The 22875-nt window shown below is 38.9% G+C and overlaps 1 protein-coding gene across 2 annotated transcripts; it reads right to left on the reverse strand.

Annotated features, from left to right (window-relative positions):
• Positions 1-14701: 14701 nt before the first annotated feature.
• Positions 14702-17680, reverse strand: ATRZ-1A (RNA-binding (RRM/RBD/RNP motifs) family protein with retrovirus zinc finger-like domain-containing protein). Of its 2 annotated transcripts, XM_089384377.1 has the most exons (5): positions 17509-17680; positions 17280-17376; positions 16910-17047; positions 15200-15729; positions 14702-15080 (listed from the first exon to the last, which is right to left on the reverse strand). In XM_089384377.1, exons 3-4 carry the CDS (start codon positions 17018-17020, stop codon positions 15205-15207), a joined length of 636 nt encoding a protein of 211 aa, XP_089240503.1. In that variant the 5' UTR covers positions 17021-17047; positions 17280-17376; positions 17509-17680; the 3' UTR covers positions 14702-15080; positions 15200-15204. The 2 variants fall into 2 exon arrangements, with proteins under 2 accessions (XP_089240503.1, XP_089240501.1); XM_089384375.1 differs by lacking the exon at positions 17280-17376 and having other exon boundaries at positions 17509-17679.
• Between the last annotated feature and the right edge of the window lie 5195 nt (positions 17681-22875).

Consider the following 22875-nt stretch of genomic DNA (forward strand, 5'->3'; position numbering starts at 1 on the left):
TAAATTGGCTTCTCATCCAATGATATTTTCCATGTGGTGAGACCATAGAATGGGTAGTCAAGTGTATTGATACAGGGGACATGACTATCACAAATAGACAGGGCAGTGAAATTGTTGCATTCACATATCTCGGGATAGCTGAGTATTACAAGTTACTAAAACATTAGATTGCATTCTCAATGGCAAGAACCCAACAAGTTTGGAAGTAAGCTAGACAAGAGATATAAAACGAAGTCACTTAGGAGAGCATTCAGATGGTCACAGCTATGTGTCATGGGTTGTATGGCAAAGCAACTGCAAAGTTCTTTGAGGAAAGTTGGGTCCCACTCATGTACACATGCATTCATGATGGGGTCATTTTTAGTTGGGTTGAAATTATTATTGCATCTATCCAAGCCAATATGACAAATGCTCAAAGTCCAGTAGAAGGGAAGCATCCTGAATTTTACATGGCTTCTTATCTGTTTGATTGCATATGTGCTAAATGTGAGTTTGAGATGATGGGGAGGAGGTGGACCCTAACTCTAGACATTCACTTTGTGCATATTTACTACAGGGAGTTGCAGGAAAGCCAGTATACAACATCTTATGTCAGGATAGTTGAAGGCTTCATTTCACCACTCTTCCATACCTTGTTTAAGCATGATTCATTGTGCGTGTTTGATTGTGCTATGGAAGCAATTTAGGGAGTTGTTCACTAGTTCATCCCACCAGATTCAACATATATCAAAATATTTGGCTCATGGAAACCACCACACCAACTCCCATTGTTTGTAACTGATAAGATAATTTTATAGGAAATTGCATATCAAGTGACCACAAGTGTCAGTGGCATGCTAGCACAATTGAAAAAGTCACCATGGCCTACATACCCCTTTTATGTAGGTATGTACGATGTAAAGAACTATAAAGAAGCACAAACAAAAGTCACTAACCTGAATAGTTTTAAATTTGGGGAACTAGACTTCCACAGGAATGACCCAAGGGGTGTAGTCTTAGTACATTGTTATAAATGTAAGCCTAAGTGGTCTTAATTGTCACAAATCAACAAAGATGAAGAAGGAATTAAAAATTGTTACAATGCTATAGAATTTTTGGAATGAAAGAAGGAATTCAATCCTACAGTGGGAGAGTCTTTCAAAGGAAAGAATGTAAAGACAAGAAAACTGCATAGAAAAGGGCAGCAAAAAAGGAAGCTGCAAAGAAAGAAAAAGAGAAGAAATTAAAAGAAGAGCTCAGGTTAAAGAAAGTGAAAGAGAAAAGAAAAAAGGAGTCAGAAGAGGGGAAAAAAGAGCAAAGGTAGAAAGAGAAAGACTACGAGAGGAGCAAGAAAGAAAACACGAAGAAAAGAAAAGACAAGACGAAGAACATCTTAAAAGAGAACAGTGGGAAAAACAAGTCGAAGAGGACGTGAAGATGAAAGAATACCGGAAACAAGAAGCCCAAAATGCATTCAATGGTGTTTTACCTAGCGTCAACATTGATCCAACAGCCTTGGATTCCACAATGTTGACGGGAGGCCAGTTTGAGAAAGTATTTCCGCGTAAATCACATAATAGAATAATTGTCGACACTTTTCGAACCAACAAGTGTGGTTCATCGTCAGGGCAAGTTGAAGAACCAGAGCATGGTTGCATATTAAATAGGGAGAGCAAATCATCCAACAGCTAGGTTTGACTAAAAACGACTATATTAGGACAGACCTGAAAAACGGCTAAGAATGACCCAAAACAATTAGATTTGACTATTCAACAAGTTTAATTAAATAATATTATTATGTTAAAATATTATTTTAATATTTATCATGAGTTATTTAGGTGAAAAGATAATCATGGTGAAAAGATAATCATATTTAATAATAATATTAGGGAATATTATATTAGAAATGCTAGAATAATATATTTGGGGATACTCCTTGTTAGTAATTGGAAGGATTTAATATTAATTAAAAATAAATATTATACTATTATTATAATAATGTCATAGTATTCAACTTATTATTAATGTCTAGTGTAACTAATTAATATAAACCTAATAAAAAGGAATAAGTAATAATAGATCTATGTAATATTAAATATACTAGATCATTCAGAGTAGTGTTATTATCATCGTTATTATTATATTATTATTAATAATATTAGAATTAAAAGACATATTCGTTATGATACTGGTATTATTATATTAGTATTCTAATGCTAGGGAATTTAGTAATAGTAAGGATCTTTTGTATTGTTATTAATAATGTAATAGTGCTATAATAATAATATTCTATTAAGGGAAGGGTGACTAACCAACATAGAATTATTAGAAAAGTTGTCTGCATAAATTTGTAATTTAAATATCACGTTATAATTTAATCATATAAGAAAGGAATGAAAAGAAAACAAGGAAGATTTTCCAGAGGATCAAAGAACCAAGGCTAAAGAAAGAAGGTTAAATAATATCATGGGGATATCCTAAGGACAAGATATTAAAAGAGGGAGAGGAGGAAGGGGAGGAAATGACTAGGAGGCGATGGCCGAGACCCAGCAACTATTGATCTTCCAACCGTCATCTCTATTGAGATTACTTGGCCTTTTTTCAATCTCAATGGCTTCCCTAAATTTCCGGTGGTGGAACTGCGGAACTCTAGCAATAATATCGGCCTCCTCAATACATAGATGATGTTTGGTCTTTTCTGCATGCTCTGCTAGAGCGGAAGACTTAGTTCTCCTATGTTTAAGATCAACTGCGTGCTCACTAATTCTTTGATTAATAGAGCGTCTAATCTCACCAACATAGGGGGTCCCACAAGAACAAGGAATAATATAGACTCCTTTCACGTCCTTCGCGTCGATAGGATCCTTCACTAAACAGAGGGACTTACAAAGGGAGGCCAGTGATCGAATGGTGAAATGGGAATCACTTTAAGTGATGGCAATCAAGTTATGAACTTGGTAAAATTATGCTTTGACTAGGACACTGATCAAATTGTCCAAAAGAGGAGGAAATGTTTGCCCCAAGAACCAACAAATCCCATCTCAATGAACATGAAAAGAAATATACTGTCTAACACTTTAGCTAATATGTTGGCCATAGCCTTGACCGGGACTACCTTTTCCTTGGCAACAAAAAGGAATATTGAGCATTTGATAGAAAGGTAAACGAGAAAAATATGAGCTAAAAGAAATCCCACAAAGAAATCAAAACGTTGCGGGAAGAAAACCAAGCTTTATCAACTTCAATCTCTTATGATAAGGATTATCAGAGTGCAACATTGAAGATAAATAAATCACTAGAGGACATTGTGAAGCAATTGTACCAAGAACTCAGGAAACTCCAAAAGGTGGTTGCTATACTCATTTCAATTCAAAATGCAGTTAAGGGGGAAGGTGTGCAACTCAGAGACACCTTGTCAGCCATTGATTTGATGCATGCATGGAGTATGGAGCACCTTGATTTGCCAGAGTTGTTGCCAAGAAAAGATGAGCTTAGTCGAGAAAGATATAACGTTGTAATCAAACTCGTCATCCAAACACAGGAAATGCTTGAAAAAGATGTGATAAGAACTATGAACACCTATCAACATTATCACATTATGGTGTAGAGAATGGTTAAAACTCATGGGTTAGTCTCCATCAAAGCCTAAGGAGAGGTGAGACATGCGCAAGATATTGAACGTGAAATACAAGCAATGATTCTTGCACAGTCACAGAAAAGGATATAAAGGCAAACAAAGAAGCATTGGCACACTATTTGATGGAGCCCGCTAAGTTGTATACCATGCTCACTTTGTTAAGAAGTCAAAAATGGAAGCTTAATTTCAAGAGAAGTTCGATCTATTACAACAGATAAGGCTTGGCACACTGATATGACCCAAGAGTTACAAGTCCAAGTGTAAGTCTTATCGGTTTTGGGGTTAGGCCCAAGTATGTCAATATTATTCAAAGGTTATGTTAAACACACATGGAAAACAAAGACAATATGAAAGATAAATCAGTGAGTACATTTTTTATTAACATCAGATATACATTTATAGTACAAATATGTGACTCTTGGGTTTCAGATCCCAAGGTCTCTTGGACTCCTTTTGTCCATTCGACTTCCACACTAACCCACTTAGGATTAGGCGTCCAACATTCCCCCCCTTAATCCGAAGGGTTATGTATGAGTCCAAGAAGAGAGCTGTAATACAAAATGTGCAAAAATGCATGTCAGCACTAGGCTGAATGTGCTCTATGAAATGTTGGTAAAAAAAGGGCAGTGGTTTAAGGATGACCACCAACACTGGAACGCTTAGTGCAGTTCCCGGAACTCTTCCAACACTGGCAAGAAACTGAAGTTTTCTGCTAGAGGAAGTGATCCTATTGTTTTAAAGAGGGAAACCTTCAACCATAAAAGGGAGGTCTCACCCCGCATAAAAGGTAAAACTTCAACCTGAAAAGGGAAGTCTCACCCTGTGATGGTTTAAGGATAACCAACAACTCTGGAATGCTTAATGCAATTCCTGGAACTCTTCCAAAACTGGCAAGAAGTTGGAGTCTTCTGCTAGAGGAAGTGTTCTTAATTTGTGATGGTTTAAGGATGACCAACAACTTTGTGATTCCTGGAACTCTTCCAAAACTGGCAAGAAACTGAAGTTTTCTGCTAGATGAAGTGTCCAAGATTGCCAACTGAAGGCATGTTCAGGCATCTTTGTCTCTGGCTACAACTCTGAAACTGGTGTGGCAGGTTGTGGCTCAGGCTCGCTTGATGTGGCTTTGAAACTTGTAGATGACCATCATTTCCCCCCCTGTCAGGTACAAGGTGAGAAGATGGAGAAAACTCAACTGCAAGACTGTTCAATACTCTGGAACAAGTTCTGACATGTGTTTGGAATATCTTCTTGGTTGTTGATGCCCATTGCCAAGAAGAGATCCATCCAAGATGAATCTTTGTTCTTGCAGGACGTTTGTTTCTGAAGCATCTGTGTGAAGAATGGCTGGTTTTATGACAGTGCTTACATGGATGAAGATCAAAACAGTGATCTTTCAGATGGCCAACTCGATCACAGTGTTGGCATTTCTCAATCTGTTGTTGTTGTTGTTGTGGAAGAGGAGCAGATTCTGGAATAGCTGAAGCTGAACTGTCATGAGAAGCAGGTGAACTGTCATGAATGAATCCAGCACTCTGAAATTGAATGGGCTTGGCATAGTCTGGAATATGAAAGGACAAGTCCTTGTCATATCCAAGACCAGTTCTGTGCTTGTTGTGGACAAGCTGTTCCCAAGGTCTGATGATGGGCTTGGGAAGTGCAGACTGAGTTTCTGCATCTGCATATGCAACTGCTGCTTTATTTGAATGAACTGTACCATTATTAATATGCTGTTGATGGGTGGTTTTCTGAACAAAAACAGGTTCAGAATGGTGTCTATTTTGATGTAGCTCTTCTTGCTGTAGCTGTGATTCAAGCTGCAAAAAATCAATCTTTTCTTGTGCATTATATAAGCATGTCTGAATTTCTGAGAGAGATCCTTTGCTGATTTGTAATGTGTCATCAACAGTAGATTGTATAAGAGTTTTCATGAACTCTAATACTTCACCGATTCTGGCCATTTATGCATTAAAAACTGATCAAAACTACTACTTAATGCAGAAAAGTAATACCCACTCACAGTACACAGCAATATCCTTATAAGTGTGCAACAAATGATCAGTGTGCAACAAGAAGCAACAGGTAGAATTTGAAGATGCTGAAACCGGAATACCAGAAAGCAACTGTAATTCTTTCTTTATCAAAATTTGCAAGGAGTCAACAAACTAGATAATGCAGATTCGTTCTTATTGAAAACTTTTATATCTCAACACTTGATATAGACATATAATCTCAGTAATAGCACCCAATTTCGTTAGCTCATCAAACACTGTCTCTTGAATATAAGTTTTATAGAGTATCAAAAACTGCAGCAATGTCTCTCAAGCAGTTCCTTCTAAAGCTGAAGTAGGTCTTCCACCTCCAGCTATTGCAAGTATAGTTAAAAAACCAATGGAGAATAATTCCAATTCAAACTCAGATTGTGGAGCACATATTTCTGGTCATGTTCCTCCTGTAGCTAGAAAAGCGTTCTTAGCATGGACATTTTCCACACGAGATATTCAAGAACACATTTGCCACCCTTACAAACACTTCAATGCCTTGCTCTTTCAGGGGCGCAAATTTGATCAGTTTGGAAAGTACCAGCAAATTTGAACGCAATGCGTATAGATAAGAAATTACCAGCAAATTTCACAAAGGAAATATTAAACACACATGGACAGTCAAAGTTCAGTTCTGAAACTTGAGTTTGCACCACAGGAAATACTCACACCTGTAGCATGGTCTCCTTCCTTAACCACAAACTGAAACACATTCAATACACTGGCCTTTGAAACACACTGACTACACTCAGAAATGGCCCAAAAAAACATGCATAACAGGCCCGAGAAACATGCAGAACAGTCCTGAAAAATTCGGGTTTGGTTGTGGCTGACTGAAGAAGGGTTTCCAGCTGTGCGTAAGCTGATTCTGCTGAGTTTCAGCAGGCCCGAGAAACATGCAGAACAGTCCTGAAAAATTCGGGTTTGGTTGTGGCTGACTGAAGAAGGGTTTCCAGCGGTGCGTAAGCTGATTCTGCTGAGTTTCAGCGCTGAAACTAACTCGACCTGTGAGCAGATAATTACTTGACTGTTCTCCTTGAAAATCGACCTCCCTCTAACTCGGCCTCCAAGAGCATCGATCTACCACTCCTTCACGGCAAGTCCGGTCTCCTCCACGAGGATCTCAAAACAATATCAATAAAGACAATAAAGACTCCAAACAATATTGCTATCAATTACTCTTGTTACTCAACCCTCCAATTGTTTGAGACGCATGGAAAGTCGATAAGCATAAAATGATTTGACTAAGGAAATGGTTATTGAAAAGGCAATACCCTTGACTGAGCTCCGAAAGCTGAATTTTGACCAAAAAGAGATGGAGTGCTTCCAAATGTTGTGCTGCTCCCAAATGCTGGAGTAGATGCAGCACCAAATGCTGGAGTCGATTGACCAAAAGCTGGTGTTGAAGAGGTGCCAAACGCTGGAGAAAAGGTGCCAAACGCTGGAGCGGAAGAAGCCAGTGGCGATGGACGCAGAGTGAAGTGGTATTTAAACACGCATAAGAGCAGCCTTCAGTATACGATGAGAACTGGTCCTCTACTGAGTTTGAACTCCGGGGCAGCGACTGCTACAGTCTTCTGACACATCATATATCCTGCTGCCGTCTTGTGTATCAAACACAATCCCAAAAGCTATCAGGGCGCTGGAACAGACAAGGCCTTGGGGCCAATAAACAACAAGGATGTGTTGAGTTGCAAGAATGCCCAGTGTATATTCGTCTGTCGCCAATATTGATGAATGGAAGTGGAGGCTTAGCTTGCTCTTTCGTAACAATGAAGAGAAGGAAACTGTTTCAAAGGACAAAAATGATCGGCGTGACTATGAGCAAATTGCAGCTCTTGCAAGAAGAATGGGCCTTTTCAGTGAGCAACATGGAAAAGTGATGGTGGTAAGCAAGGTCCCATTGCCCAACTACAGGCCTGATTTAGATGACAAGCGCCCACAACGAGAGGTTAACATCCCTCTCGCACTGCAAAGGCGAGTGGAGAGTCTTTTTCAAGAATACCTTGATTCGAATTCAAATGAATGAAGGTGGTTTTCCGGATGATGATTCCTCTGATGCAACAGACGGCGATCATAAGAAGCAACAGCTCAGCGACCTCTATTTATCTTCAACGCAGTCAACTTTTGGACGCGCATAAACTCGGTTTGGACCATTCATCGAATATTGCACCCATGGGCTTCCAACATCTCAATCAGAACTCGTGGTAAATTAAACTTTAAGGATTGAAGAAGCTTAAGTTTCTTCAAACTTTTGCAAGCCAGCAGAAAATACATGAAACCATTGACCGTTACACTCCTCAAATAAACTAGCTTTACGTTTTGTAAGCATCAAAGACTTGCCAGTGCTAACAAACCAACATCTGAGATTGAACAGTATGAGACATTCATCTGTCGCAAATTTTGACAGGACTTGGCTACAACCAATATTCCAACATCATCCACACCGTAGCACCTTTTGATATCTAACTCAACGATGCGTTTACATCCTGAAGCAATTGCAGAAAGACCAGCCGAGGAAATCCCGGAACAACCTCGAATTTCAGAGAATAAAAAGGTACATCGCAGGTGGTGCAGCGCTTTTAAATGGAGCGAGAGCGTTATGCAGATGCGTTATGGACAGAGGGGGTGAGCGTTATGCAAATGCGTTTGGAAATGATGCGTTATTCAACGTAGCATATGCGTTATGACAGATGCGTTATTCAACGTAACATATGCGTTATGACAGATGCGTAACATATGCGTTATGACAGAATCGTAACATATGCGTTATGACAGATGCGTTATTCAACGTAACATACGATACCTGGTATCATTTAACGCAACATTGTGGACTAACAGATATGCAGTGGTATAGCATTTGAACGCACTGTGGTCGCCACAAATTTCTGACTATTTCATAATTGCATGCACGCTAACATATTTGATAAACAGCAGAGTGGTAGGTGAAGAATCGCAGGGACTGTCAGGCACCTCCAAATATAGCAGTACTGACAATTATATGAATGTACAGGACTGGCATGTAAGAGAGGCCACGGAAAACAAGTGGCTCATATTTGAGCAGGGCAGGAGATCGCCCGCTCTGATACCATGTTAAACACACATGGAAAACAAAGACAATATGAAAGATAAATCAGTGAGTACATTTTTTATTAACATCAGATATACATTTATAGTACAAATATGTGACTCTTGGGTTTCAAATCCCAAGGTCTCTTGGACTCTTCAGAGTTCAAAATCATTTAATAACAAAGCTCAAAGCCATTACGATAATATATTCAATATGAGTTCAAGAAAACCCAAAATAAAACCCTAGTATACTTGACAAAGTATTCAAAAATACAAACATGATAAAATAAAAGAATACAACAAAAAGACAATTGCATAACAATATAGCAATGAACTCTTGCTCAAATTTATATAACAAACTCATTAACATATTAAAAAATAATATAAACAAATTCGAATTATTGTTCTGGACAGCCATATCCCTAATAATAATCCAATACAAAATATATCCATAATATCCACTACAAAATATAATTATAACCTTTAATCCTGCAGTAGCAAATGTGGTCTTAAGTGGTCTTAAGACGACGTGAAGTACATTAAAAAAAATGTTCACAATTAAGGAGATGCCATTAATGGTAGAGGAAGAAATATATATACCATTCACTACCCTCGAGATGAGAGATGATATTTAAAGCCATGTCTACCTTATAACATATTGGGATATGTGATATTTAAAGCCATATCTACTTGTTTCACGTTATAACATAGGTATATATGATATTAAGAGACATATCTACTTATCTCACCGTGTAAAATTTTCATTTAAAGCCATATCTACTTGTTTCACCATGTAGCATTGTCATTATCTCTCGAGACTCCTCTTTCCATTATCTTAATCTAAGAATACTCTTGGCAATATCAATGTCACAATCGTCACATATTTTATTTTTTCCTTAAATAACACTCAATACCTTCTTTGAATTGGTTACATTGCATATTTTATTTTTTTCCTTAAATAACACTCCATACTTTCTTTGAATTGGTTACGTTGCAAGTCCACGTATGGCACACTTCCACTTTAACTCCTAGAATACTACGTTCCAAGGATACAAACCCATAGTAATGAAGGTAACCAAAAAAGCAATGCACATTGATAGAGGATACAAGCTCTCTTCTTGTGGAAATGAACATTATTCTCTATATATTTCATTTCCAAAATTAAACTCACAAACCACAAAGTCATCCTACACCAAAGAAGTCATTGTTGGGCTTCTTTCTTAGGATTCACAACCAAATAAGCAATGCACATCATTCGTTTTGTTTGTTAACATTTCTTTCAAATATATTTTCTTATTTTTTTAAAATTTATCAAACGATAATTAACTAATGAATTTACAATGAGCACCAATGTAGATCCATTTTAACTTTGGATATATCAAACACCAAGAAAAATCAAATCCCTAACTTCAAACATTTTCTCAAGTTTTACATTAAAAAAAAGTTTAAGATTGAACATGAAGAAAGACTTGCACTTGCGATTAGATCCCTCTCGGCGCTTGATAGATCCAGAGTTAAGATAGATCTATCCAAGTTTAGATAATAGATAATTGTACAAAAATAAAGCATAAATATTTAAACATAAAAACTATAAATACATGAATAAAAATCAACTTTACAGATTTTTCCAGGGGAAAAAAAAAAAAATAAATAAATACATGAATAAAAATCATTGAAACTGGATTCCCTAAAAAATTTGAAAACATTGCCTATAAGACACTAGTACAAAAATAAAACCTAACTTTTCACACACAAGGACCATTCACAAAAAGTTTTAAAAACTAAAATCAAAGAAAATAACTCAGGTTTTTAGTTTATTTTTTGTAAATTGAGAAATTATAATGAAAAAAGTTATCAATTTTTTTCCTAATTTTTTTTAAGACTTGTCTAATCTTGGGAAAGCTTAGCTTTACCAATAATAGCCACCTGTAAAATTAACAACTCAAGGTCTGAATAGCTTTGTAAATCTTCTATGCCCCTATATAGCTCACACAAATGGATTCAAATTAGAATAGCAAATTGATAAATCGTTATTTTTATTTGCGGAAAATTCACTAGAGTTGAATGCCATTAGAAAAGAATACCATGGTCTTGATGCCTAGAGAATACAATGGTCTTGATACCTCTACAAGCTCTATACACTAAGATTCTACACTGATATCTTCCGTATAAACTACAAAATTGATCTAATAACAAAATAAACTTGCAATATATGAAAAACTGACTTTTTTTTGCTTGTTCCTCCGATTGTTGTGCCCACTCCAATCGATTCTTGGGACAGATTTTAATGTCAAAAGCTCTTTTCCACCTTGTCACTTCGTCCTCCGAGGATTGAAAACACCGAGAGGAACTAAAGTGACTAGCCAAATAACCAGAAGAATTACCATATATAGGCCCACGTCGACCGAACATTCCTCGTCCCACGCCAGTATCGTCATTAAACATGGATCTCTGCTAATCTCCATGACAATCTCAAACATGTCCATCGCAATGATCCAACCCAACATTCCCCGTAATGAATTAATGAAAATCTAAGGAATAGTTATCATCACATCAGAGCAAAACGTCCAAGCCTACCACATATTTGCATGAGGACTCCAAGTGGTACCCGCATTAGTTCTTAGTGTCAAACCACAGTGCATGCAAGAACTGAATACTAGATCGTTTGATCCCATCTAACGTTGACCTTAGATAATCTTCTAAGGTCAACGTTAGATGACCTTTAGTGAAGTTGACGTTGAATCCCCACCGCCACTTTATTTTTATATTATTAGTTCAGGTTTATTTATGATTTATTATTTTTTTTTATTTCCACGGATCAAAATGTTTTATTAATAATCATAATCATTAGTTTTCTTGTTTTACTTTATTTATTAAATTTTATTTTTATGTTTATTTTGTTTTTATGTAATTTGATTCTTCAAAATGTTATAGATTACCTCCCTCTCTCATAGTAGGCCGGAGAGTTTAAATTTTATTTTATTTATTTTTATGCCATTTGAGAGAGTAAAAATGTTGTCAAAATGTTTAACACAGAACAAGACATTAAAACTTCTCTTCCATACTGGCACAATAGAGATTTTGGCCATTAAATGAAACCCCTGCTAACAAAACCACTTAATTGTCCTCCTCACCTCTGGGCCATCTCTCGGCGCAATAGAGATTTTGGCCATTAAATGAAACCCCCGCTAACAAAACCATTTAATTGTCCTCCTCACTTCTGGGCCATCTAGATTGCTAGGTCTCAGATGTTTTTTTCAGCAGAGTATGGCCAGGATTTGCAACTGGGTCATCTTTACAGTAAGCAAACTTGAAACCTTACCACAGGTCAACGGGCTTGAACAGGCACGTGAGGCCTTATATGGAACCAAAAAAACGATTGAATTATTACATTTCCAAAACCACCTAGCTGCATGCACCAGTCCTTATCACTGAAATGGAGGATTAATCTAATAACAAAATAGAGATGGGACATTATACGACATGACACAACAATACAGAACATTCAAAACATTCATGAAACCATAGAAGCTAAACCGTTGAATTTCTTGAACCTGTTGCACAACAATATAGAACATCCAAATCATTCATGGAACCATAGAAGCTTAGCCACTGGATTTCTTGAAACTGTTACAGAACATTCAAAACATACATGAAACCATAGAAGCTAAACCGTTGAATTTCTCGAGCCTGTTGCACAACAATATAGAACATCCAAAACATTCATGGAACCATAGAAGCTTAGCCACTGGATTTCTTGAAACTGTTACATAGGGCTTCTAAAATACCTCAACGTTTGAATGACAAGAAAGGAACCTAGAAAGCATATATCATTGAACTGGACAACATGATGCTTACCCAATATGATGCTATCAGAAACGTTTACACATCGTGGTGGCTCGGACAACTACACAAACCATATTACTCTATTCAAAAGATTCAAACCAAAATGACATAGCAACAACCTTGGAATGAAAGACATCCTTTGCAATATTGAAAATTAATCTAGGCAAACAAGAAGCTACATGTCTCAAGTTTGAAACCATTATGGCGACTCTGCCACAGAATCTTCGCAGTTTAATCAAAGACAATCGATACACCATCTAAACAACAGTGTTCACAGATAAGAAATTTAGCATGCCTTGGTAAAATATGGACAAATGTTTAACACAACAAATTTACTTGTTAAATTATCTAAAAGATATGACTACAAAGATGAACGCCCTCTCTAAGAGGAATCAAAGTAGCAAAAAAAGCACAAGCAGAGAAAATGAAGAATAAATTAGAATAGGACTCTCGGCCATTGCATTTCACATGCAATGATACTATTTAGATATTACATAGTAGAAGAAATAACAGGCCACACTTGAAATATCATAGGAAAATCGGAAACACGGAAGCTCCACCACTGAATTTCCAGAAACATTGCGAACAGCCTCTTACACAGAAAAATCCACAACGAACATAGAGGATAAACACAGAATCAGGGTATCAGCTTCGGCCACTGCACTTGTAGAAAATATCTCAGACACGCAAGGATGTTATTATGATCTTACATGGAAGAAGTAACATGCAGGCCCAAAATATTATACAGGAACCATAAGGGCAAGCTGCTTCCTTGCACTGCTGAAGATTGTCTCAGTCAATAAAATGTGAGTTGTTACCCTTTGAATGATATGATGCTCTAAATGATAGAGGATAAACAGAAACATTGCGAACAGCTTCTTACACAGAAAAATCCATAACGAACATAGAGGATAAACACAGAATCAGGGTATCAGCCTCGGCCACTGCTCTTGTAGAAAATATCTCAGACACGCAAGGATTTTATTATGATCATGGAAGAAAGAAGTAACATGCAGGCCCAAAATATTATACAGGAACCATAAGGGCAAGCTGCTTCCTTGCACTGCTGAAGATTGTCTCAGTCAATAAAATGTGAGTTGTTACCCTTTGAATGATATGATGGTCTTAATGATAGACATGGCCAAAACCTGCTTCTTTCATGGTGGCAAACTTGAACTTAGTATAAAGCTTATATCTGCATCGCTCAAACTATCTCTGACAATCCATGCAGATTGTTACCCTTTACAATACTATGCTATTGAAACGAGAAAGACAGGAGGTCTGTACACCAACAAAACAGAACATTGTTGAATCTGCACCATCAAATCATCTGAATGATTGTTGTTAGCTACCTTGGAGAATAAATCACACCATGTTACCCTTCCAAGCTAGAATAAGAAGACAATGACAATAAAATGTACCAGGCCAATAGTTGGCATCAACTTAACATGCATAAGTAGAACACCGTTGGTGCAAATGACAGAAAGCTTATCTGTAAGCATTACTTGTTGACAGTAAAAGACATATTGGACAACTTACCCAGAATCTCAAGAACATATTATTCTAAGGGCAATATCAATATATCATGTTACAACTTCGAGCAATTTAGATAAAGAAAGTGAAGTTGTAAGACACGTTCCAAACAGTTTGAAAAGAGCATCAAGAACAAAGGCCATATCCCAGCCTGCCACAAGAGCAGCACAATTAACCTTCGAAGTACTGAGTAGCTTGAAAAGAAAATTTAGGTAAACCAAAAAAAATACACAAATCATATCTCAAATAAACTACCAATATAAATGTTTCGCTAAATCTAAACTTTACCATTTTCTGAATCTTGTAGCTCATACTCACTGACCAATTATCGGCATTTAAATGTGTCACATCCAGATCTATACTCTTGCAGGTTATATCTTTTTAGTCTTTCCTTAGGATAGCAAGATAGCAATACTACAGAAAATTCCTGATTCAGTCCCTTAGGAGTAGTAAAAGCCCCATTCCGCTGATAGAAAGCAATCATTCTCAATACTAAGGGGCTTCCACTAAATTGTAAATTTTTTCCTCGGTAACTTGTCACTAGGCTCAGCACACATCCTCGTAAGAACACATCTTCAGGCTGAAGAATCATATCAAATATTCAGAAATAACTTTACTCCACTAGGCCATGACCATTACCTTCAAAACATAGTTTCTCATCGTTGTCCATAACATTCCAACTCAAGAAAGCCAATGAATCTAAAAAACTACTGTAAAACAATGAAAGTAGCACAGTGCCTCTCAAACATTCCAACTTAGAAGAATCTTGAAACGATAGAAAATAAAATATCCCAAGGTTCAGCCTAATCCTGGCATTCAAGTGTGTACAATTACTAAAGCAATTACACAATGTCATAGACAACAGAAACACTTGGCCAGTGATACGTGAATTTCACAGTGATCCCTATACCACTTTTCATATTCAACACAGCTTCAAAATTTCTTTACTGAGGCATCACAGCCACCAAAACAACCACCTGAAATACACAGGCAACTGTATTAACATTCCCATTAATTATGAATTATGTCAGATTCCATAGAGATACTACCTATTTAACATTCATAATGATAAACACATCTATAGACCATTTCATACATTCCTCAATCACGATCATCATAAGAACGCCCGCCACCACTTGGACGGTCATATGGACCAGAACGGTCACGATTGTAGCGATCATCTTTACCACTACGGCTTCCTCCGTCCCGACTGCGTCCTCCATACCGATCACCACCACCACCATTGCGATCAGAACCATATTTACTACTCCTACTACCACCTCCATAACGATCACTTCTGCTTCCATATCTATCACCTCCACCTCCACGATATCCATCTCCATTAGGGCATTCCCTGGCAAAATGACCACGCTGACCACATTTAAAGCACTCTGAATTGCCGCCACCACCACTATATCCTCTTCCACCTCCACCACCATAGCCACGGTCACCACGATCACCACGATCTTCCCCATCACTCTTTGGCCGAGCTCTGTCAACGGTTATAGAACGGCCATCAAGACTCATCCCATGCATGGAATCTATGGCATCTTCCATGGACTTCTTGTCATCAAATGTTACAAACCCAAAACCTCGGGAACGACCAGTATCCCTGTCAACGACAACCTGAAAGTATATTGTATATCAGTTCAGAACATGTCCAGTGATAATAATGCGTATGCACGTATAACATTAGTTATAATAGTATTTCAATCGTAAATCAGAATCCATGAATGTTAAAGACAGATGGACGAAGAAAGTTACCACAGTAAGTAGTTAGAAAGATGTGACGATGATAAAACGCATATCAGGCTGTCGAGGTAGGAGTATAAATACAAGAATCCAGACACCCTAATCTACTACTTATCTACAGAAATGAATCTAAAAACTAAACTTAACTGCAAAAGCTATATTGGACAAGAACATATTATTCTAAGGGCAATATCAATATATCATGTTACAACTTCGAGCAATTAGATAAAGAAAGTGAAGTTGTAAGACACATTCCAAACAGTTTGTAAAGGGCATCAAGAACAAAGGCCATATCCTAACCTGCCACAAGAGCAGCACAATAAACTTAGAAGTACTGAGTAGCTTGAAAAGAAAATTCAGGTAAAACCCAAAACAAATACACAAATTTTATTCAAATAAACATGATCTAATGATACGAGTACATACACTCATGTAGGTATGGGGCACAGAAAACCTAACATGGGCTTCAACTGCTTACCAAAAACGAACAACGAATTCCATTATCATGTTTTAACTTACAAAACCTTCAACATCCAACCGATCTGTGACTTGTTCAGAGCAAGGAGTTTCAACACCGCCCAGGGATCCATCCCCACAGGCTTTACAACCTTAAGTGGCCATGAGAGCACCTATAAGTCAAACAAGGGATATGTGGCAGCGCGCTCATCAAGATAGAGCGGCCATATATCTTGATAGGCAGTCAGGTCCACATATCTCTCCCAAGATCCGAATTCAATTCCCTCTCGGAACATGCTGTCATGCTAATGCGGCCATTTCTGGTGCTATATATCATAGTTTACTGGGCATGGACAGTTTGCCCTAGGCGCTAGGTCAGGCGTAAGTCCTCAGGCTGTGTCACCTAGCCAAAGGTAGAAAGGGTCTTGTCCGAAAGAGAGTTTGACGCCCAGCAAAATACAAAAACACCCTACGTTTTCAACATACGATAAAGCTAGGCATTCGCTCTGCAATTTTCCTTTCAATAAATAAAAGCAGATTTTATTGGGAGCGCACCAAACAGAATACAAGTGACAAGTGGAGGGGAAGAGAAGCTTACCTTTGCCTCAATGAGATGACCAAACTTGTGAAAAGCATCTTCCAAAGTCCTGTCAGATGTGCTCCACGAGAGGCCTCCAACGAAGCAGCGATATTCCGGAGCGTCCGACATGGCTCAAATTTCTTCAGAAACCCTAATCTACAATTAAGAGAGGCAAGAGTTGTAAGAAAGATTTAATATGCTTAAGCAACCAGTGAAAGTACATCAACATTAAAAACAACCGAACAAACATATTTTGACAAAAAAGGACAGAAAATGGAAAATTCTCAAAACATAAAACAAAAGATAAAACCAAGCTTTATCGGAAGCTACTGTCATCTCAGGAGTGCATTAAGAGAACAAATTTGAGATAAATATGACAGCATCTCACCAAAGTCACTGTTTGCTTCTCACTTAAACTACGCGGCCCAAGCTCAGCTAGGGTTACAGAAAATAAATACACAGGAGATGGAGGATGCAACAAAAACCTGTACAATTTTACCATTCCACGTGAACTACATGATCACAATTGCAGAGCCTTTAAAGCTCAAAACTATTTGCCTTGAAGATTTCAATCAAAGAAAAAAATGATAAGTAAGACCTGCACCGAACGAACTTACCTCAGCTTTAGCACTCAGATTCGATCTCGAAACACCGCTGTTACAGAAGAAACTTGCACTGCAAATGCTTGCCCAGCAGGCTTCTGTGGCTACTCCGCAATGAAAACCTCTATCACTTCTAACCCTACGCCTCTCTCAAATGAAATGAAATGAAACGATGTGAAATGGAATGGATCGCATGTTAATAGACTTTTATAAATTACCGTCCAAGATGGCGGAGCGTGGTCCCATGAGAAGGGGTTTCGTGCTTATCCTCGCTATGTTCGTGTTTTTAGGAAAAAGGCGGTCACATGGAAGAGGGCTGGGCTTCTATGACAAATATAAAAGAGCCAAGAAGGACGGGTATTAATGTCAAATTAAAACTTTTGAGTGTTGGGATGGAATGTGTCATTGGAAGATAAAAAGTAACATAGTATAGACGAATCTTATTAAGTGTTTAAAGTCTTTCTTATCTATAGTAAAGGGCTAGATGCCTTTGCCTTCACTAATAAGGTTGAATACTTTTCCTTATTATTATTATATTTTTATTTTTTTATTTGAGAAGGTTGTTAATAATTATTATGTATAATTAAGTTTAGCTATTAACATTATGTTGGGTTTGGTAACTTGGGTGATACTTTAATCTTGATGGGGTTTTAGTGTCGCTCCACTTTGACTAGCTTGGCAAGCAAACATTAGTAATGTGTTGTGTATTTAATTGTGGTTGTAATCAAATTAATGTGGTTACTAGGTTATGGATTCAATTTATACAGTTTTGGTTAATCATGGTAGTTATGAGATATTGAAATGGTTTTTGATATAGTGAAAATGGGTCTTATGGATAGATATATATGGGAATTAAATACTTTGATTCATAAATGAATATGTGTAGTAGGTTAATGTTAGTTTTTGGAAGCAGTGAACATGTGTTCTAGTTTTTATAGTGTTTAAGAGGCTCCAAAACACAACAAGATAATTATCTTCTAGACCCAGAAATTATTTCTAAGGAAAATGCGTTAATTAGATTAATTAGCCAATTATTAAATGTTTTCATAAGTTTGACTTAGGAAAATTGGTTAATTAAATCGGATTAATTGAGGAAAATCGATTTTGCTCTAAAGACTTCCGAAGAAGTCACTTGATGGAGTGAAGATAATTTTAGCCATCGATTGTGATTAGATTGTGGTCATTGGTTGCTCAATAAAAGATTATAAGGCCATGTCGATGGGGCTTTGGGGAACACATAAATACACTTAGTGGTGTGATTTGCAGTGATAGAAATGTTGATTTGGGGTAGCATTGGATGTGCTCTAGCCATGCAAATTGGTGAAGAGTCTAAAGCATATGAGATCTCCAAGACCCAGAAATGGTTTGGGCATATTCTAATCGGTTTGGGAGATATTAAAATAATTAATATTTTTAATGGAGTGCCTAAGTCTAAACTTAGGAAAAATAAAATAGTAATGGGTATTAATATAAAACTGGGTTAGAAAGTTCCAAAAGACATGGATCAAGTCAAATCTAATCTTAGTCATTGATTAGAGATGTAATCTCGGCTGTTGAAGGACCAACAGGAAATGTATAAGAGGAGGCTTGAGGGTTAGTTGGAGAACACACCAGAGTAATCAGTCATTCGATTTGCTAGAGCAGGGTTGCTAAGTAAAGTCGAATCAGTGATCAGCAGCGAGGGGCAGTGAGTACTGGGCAAAGAGGCAGAGATCGTATCGAGAGACCAACGCAGAAGCAGAGAGGCAGACACAGAGGCTAGAGCAAGGCACGCAGAGCCCAACAGAGACAGCGCAGAGGCCAGAGGGCCTGCGTCATCCACACAGAGGACATCAGGAGTGATGCAGAGGGTCCCAAAGGCTGCGCAGTACCTCAGAGGGCTAACGCAGAGGCCAGAAGGGCCAGCGCAGTGCTTCAGAGTTGTTGGAGAGGGTTCCGTGGGACAGGTTTTCTGAATACCTATTTCCGAATATAGAGGTATTACTGTCAGTTGTTTTTCTCTGACGGGTGAGTTAGTTTGGCACCTAGTTGTACTCAAGGAAATATTGCATAATAATAAACCCTCATAATTGTTGCACCAGTTTTCCTGCATTAGGTTTTTCTGGAGGCTAGTTGTCCAAAAATAACGGTGTCACTTGTGTGTTTGTTTCCTTTCAGTTGTTGATCTGTAGATGTTGATATTGTATTGTGTTTATTTCATTATTTTTATGTTTTAAATAACTTGTTCAAAATTAACAAGTACAAGAAATAAACCAGAATAATACATAATAAATTTCTAATGGATATACTTGGAAATTTCAACATGGTATAAAAGCATGGTTGCAGATCACAGGAGAGCTGAAGGCACCAGCTAAAGCAGAGCATTTGCAGCAGAAACAGTTATCCCAAGTGATAGAAATTGTTCCTAGCAGAAAGCAGCGGAGAAGGGTTGACACAGGGGGACTGCGTCATCAGTCCAGGCCAAAGAGAGGCCAGCGCAAAGGGTAAGGTGGGCAGAAAAGGCTCACGCAGAGACCAGGAGGGTTGACGCAGTTGGCTGGGGGAGCATTTTAATTAGTGTCGGGATTGCGCATAACCTAGAGGCTCAGTCCTTCGGTTGCCGGGGTTTAGGAATTTGTGGGCAGATGCGAGGAGTGAAGCTGGTGGGTTGTTGTGGGCATAACAGTACCTAATAGGGCAAAACCAAGGTAGAGGGAGTCACTACTGAGGCAAATTTCTAGCCAAGGAATCTGGATCAGTGTTGCAGATGAACGGAAGATCGGAGAGGTGCAACTTGACGATTGGTAGGAGGATTTCCAGAAGTGAAATCATGACTCTGAGGGAGTCTAGCAAAGAACTTCCAGGCAAGAAGTAGAGAGACTCAACAGGAGTCGAAGAGAGAACTTCCAGAGGAAAGTAGAGAGACTCAGCAGGAGTCGAAGAGAGAACTTCCAGAGGAAAGTAGAGAGACTCGGAGGAGTCGACAAGAAGAGCAGAGAGATGGCCATGAATGGGTTGAGGGATCAGGACAGGCTGGACGGGGCGTCCAACTTTGTGGTCTGGAAGGCCAGGATCCTGTCTATTCTAGATAGACATTGCATCAAGGCCTTCGCCTTGAGAACAGTGGCAATCCCAGTTGACCCGGTTGATAATGAGAAGTATGACGAGGCAATGGCCAAGGCAAAATGTATCATCCTTGATGGGGTCAAGGATCATGTGGTCCAACATATTGTCGAGAAAGAGATGACAAAGGAAATGTGGGACGCCTTGAAGATGTTGTACCAACATACTTCCGTGCAGAGGAAAATGTTACTTGAGAATCAACTGCGGTCATACCAGATGCAGAAGAGGATGCAAATAGATCACTTCCTCGGTTGGTTGAAGGAGATCTGGGACCAACTTACTTCCATAGGGGCCACACCGAATCAGGAGATGTTGGTGAGGACCACTCTAAATGCAGTCTCCGAGGAGTAGGCTACATTTGTCGAGAGCATTCTGGGTAGGAAAATCTTCCAGATTGGGAAGAATTATGGGCAGATCTTCGTCAAGAAGAGATCAGACGGCTGAGCAAGATGGGTAATAGCAACAAAAGAGTCCAGATCAAGAAGGAAGAGGAAGATGATGCAGCTCTCACATCTATGGGAAAGCAAGAGAAGAGGAAGAAAAAGGACCTCTCCAAGTCAAGTGCTTCAACTGTGGGGAACTAGGTCATTATGCGAACCAGTGTCCGAGGAAGAAGACTAAGGAAGAGGTGTTTGACTCCAAGGCAGTGCCAGCAAAGGCGGAGAAGGAGGTAGAGGAGGATGACAATTGTGCCATGGGTGCTCATGTACCTTTAGAGAAGAGGTGGAGAGACATCAAGCTGTAGTCAGGAAGACTTCAGGCAATGAGGGGCAAGATCTTTGAGGTACCCAACCTCTTGGATTATACCTTGCTACGAGAGCCTCGAAGGGAGAGCAGCGGGACTGGCGGATGTCGATAGAGACGGATGCAGATGAAACGGTGGAGAGTGCTACAGTGCAGGAGTCCCCAGGCATTGCGAGGCTAGTAGGTTGTAGCAGTGCGAGAGGCATGGAGAGTGTTGCAATAGTGCAAGATAGCACAGAGAGGTTTGTAGCGGTGCGAGATGCAAGGAGTTGTTGCCGTAGTGCAGAGGCAGTAGAGGGAGCACTTGATAGCGGCAGAGAGAGCTTTAGCATCGAGAGTGTTTCTAGGCTGATAGGGATATCGGTAGTTGGGTGGATCAGTTACTTACTTCTCAGTAACTGAGTTGCAGTGCAGTAGCAGTTGGAAATAGCACGATGCAGCATGATGAGAGGGGGTTGCACTGTAGATGCAGTGTTGGGAGAAAGGACCTGTAGCAACAGGGATATAGAGGGAGTTGTCGTACGGATGCAGCAGTGGCAGTGGTAGAGCCATGGGTAGAGTACAGGATGCAGCAGTGCAAAGGATGTTCGCTAGGGAGGCCTAGCATCAGCACAGGTACCAGTGTCATATAATCGGGGTGATGCTCAGTATGGAGTATTACTAGAGCACAATCCTCGCTAAGAGGGAGTGTTGATTTGGGGTAGCATCAAATGTGCTTTGGGCATCAAAATTGGTGGAGAGGCTAAAACACATGAGATCTCCAAGACCCAGAAATGGTTTGGGCAGATTCTAACCGATTTGGGAGATATTGAAATAATTAATATTTTTAATGGAGTTCCTAAGTCTAAACTTAGGAAAAATAAAATATTAATGGGTATTAATATAAAACTGGGTCAGAAGGTTCCAAAATATATGGATCAGGCCAAATATAATCTTAGTCGTTGATTAGAGATTTAATCTCGGTCGTTGAAGGACCAACAGGAAAAGTATAAGAGGAGGCTTGAGGGTCAGTTGGAGAACACACCAGAGTGATCAGTCATTCGATTTGCTAGAGCGGGGTTGCTAAGCAAAGTCGAATCAATGATCAACAGTGAGGGGCAGTGAGTATTGGGCAAAGAGGCAGAGATAGTGTCGATAGACCAGTGCAGAAGCAAAAAGGCAGACGCATAAGCTAGAGCAAGGCACGCAGAGCCCAGCAGAGACAACGCAAAGGCTAGAGGGCATGCGTCATCCACGCAGAGGGCATCAGGAGTGACGCAGAGGATCCCAAAGGCTACATAGTGCCTCATAGGGCTGATACAAAGGGTTCTAAGGCTGACGCAGAGGCCATAAGGGCCAGCGCAGTGCTTCAGAGTTGCTAAAGAGGGTTTCATGGGATAGGTTTTCTAAATACCTGTTTCTGATTAGAGAGGTATTACTGTCGGTTGTTTTTCTCTGTCGGGTGAGCCAGTTTGGCACCCAGTTGTACTCAAGGAAATACTGCATAATAATAAACCCTCAAAATTGTTGCACCATTTTTCCTACATTGGGTTTTTC

Source organism: Pinus tabuliformis, chromosome Q (genome assembly GCF_031772625.1).
Source record: "Pinus tabuliformis cultivar Carrire ecotype Pingquan chromosome Q, CPIR1, whole genome shotgun sequence".
Classification (NCBI taxonomy): Eukaryota; Viridiplantae; Streptophyta; class Pinopsida; order Pinales; family Pinaceae; genus Pinus; species Pinus tabuliformis.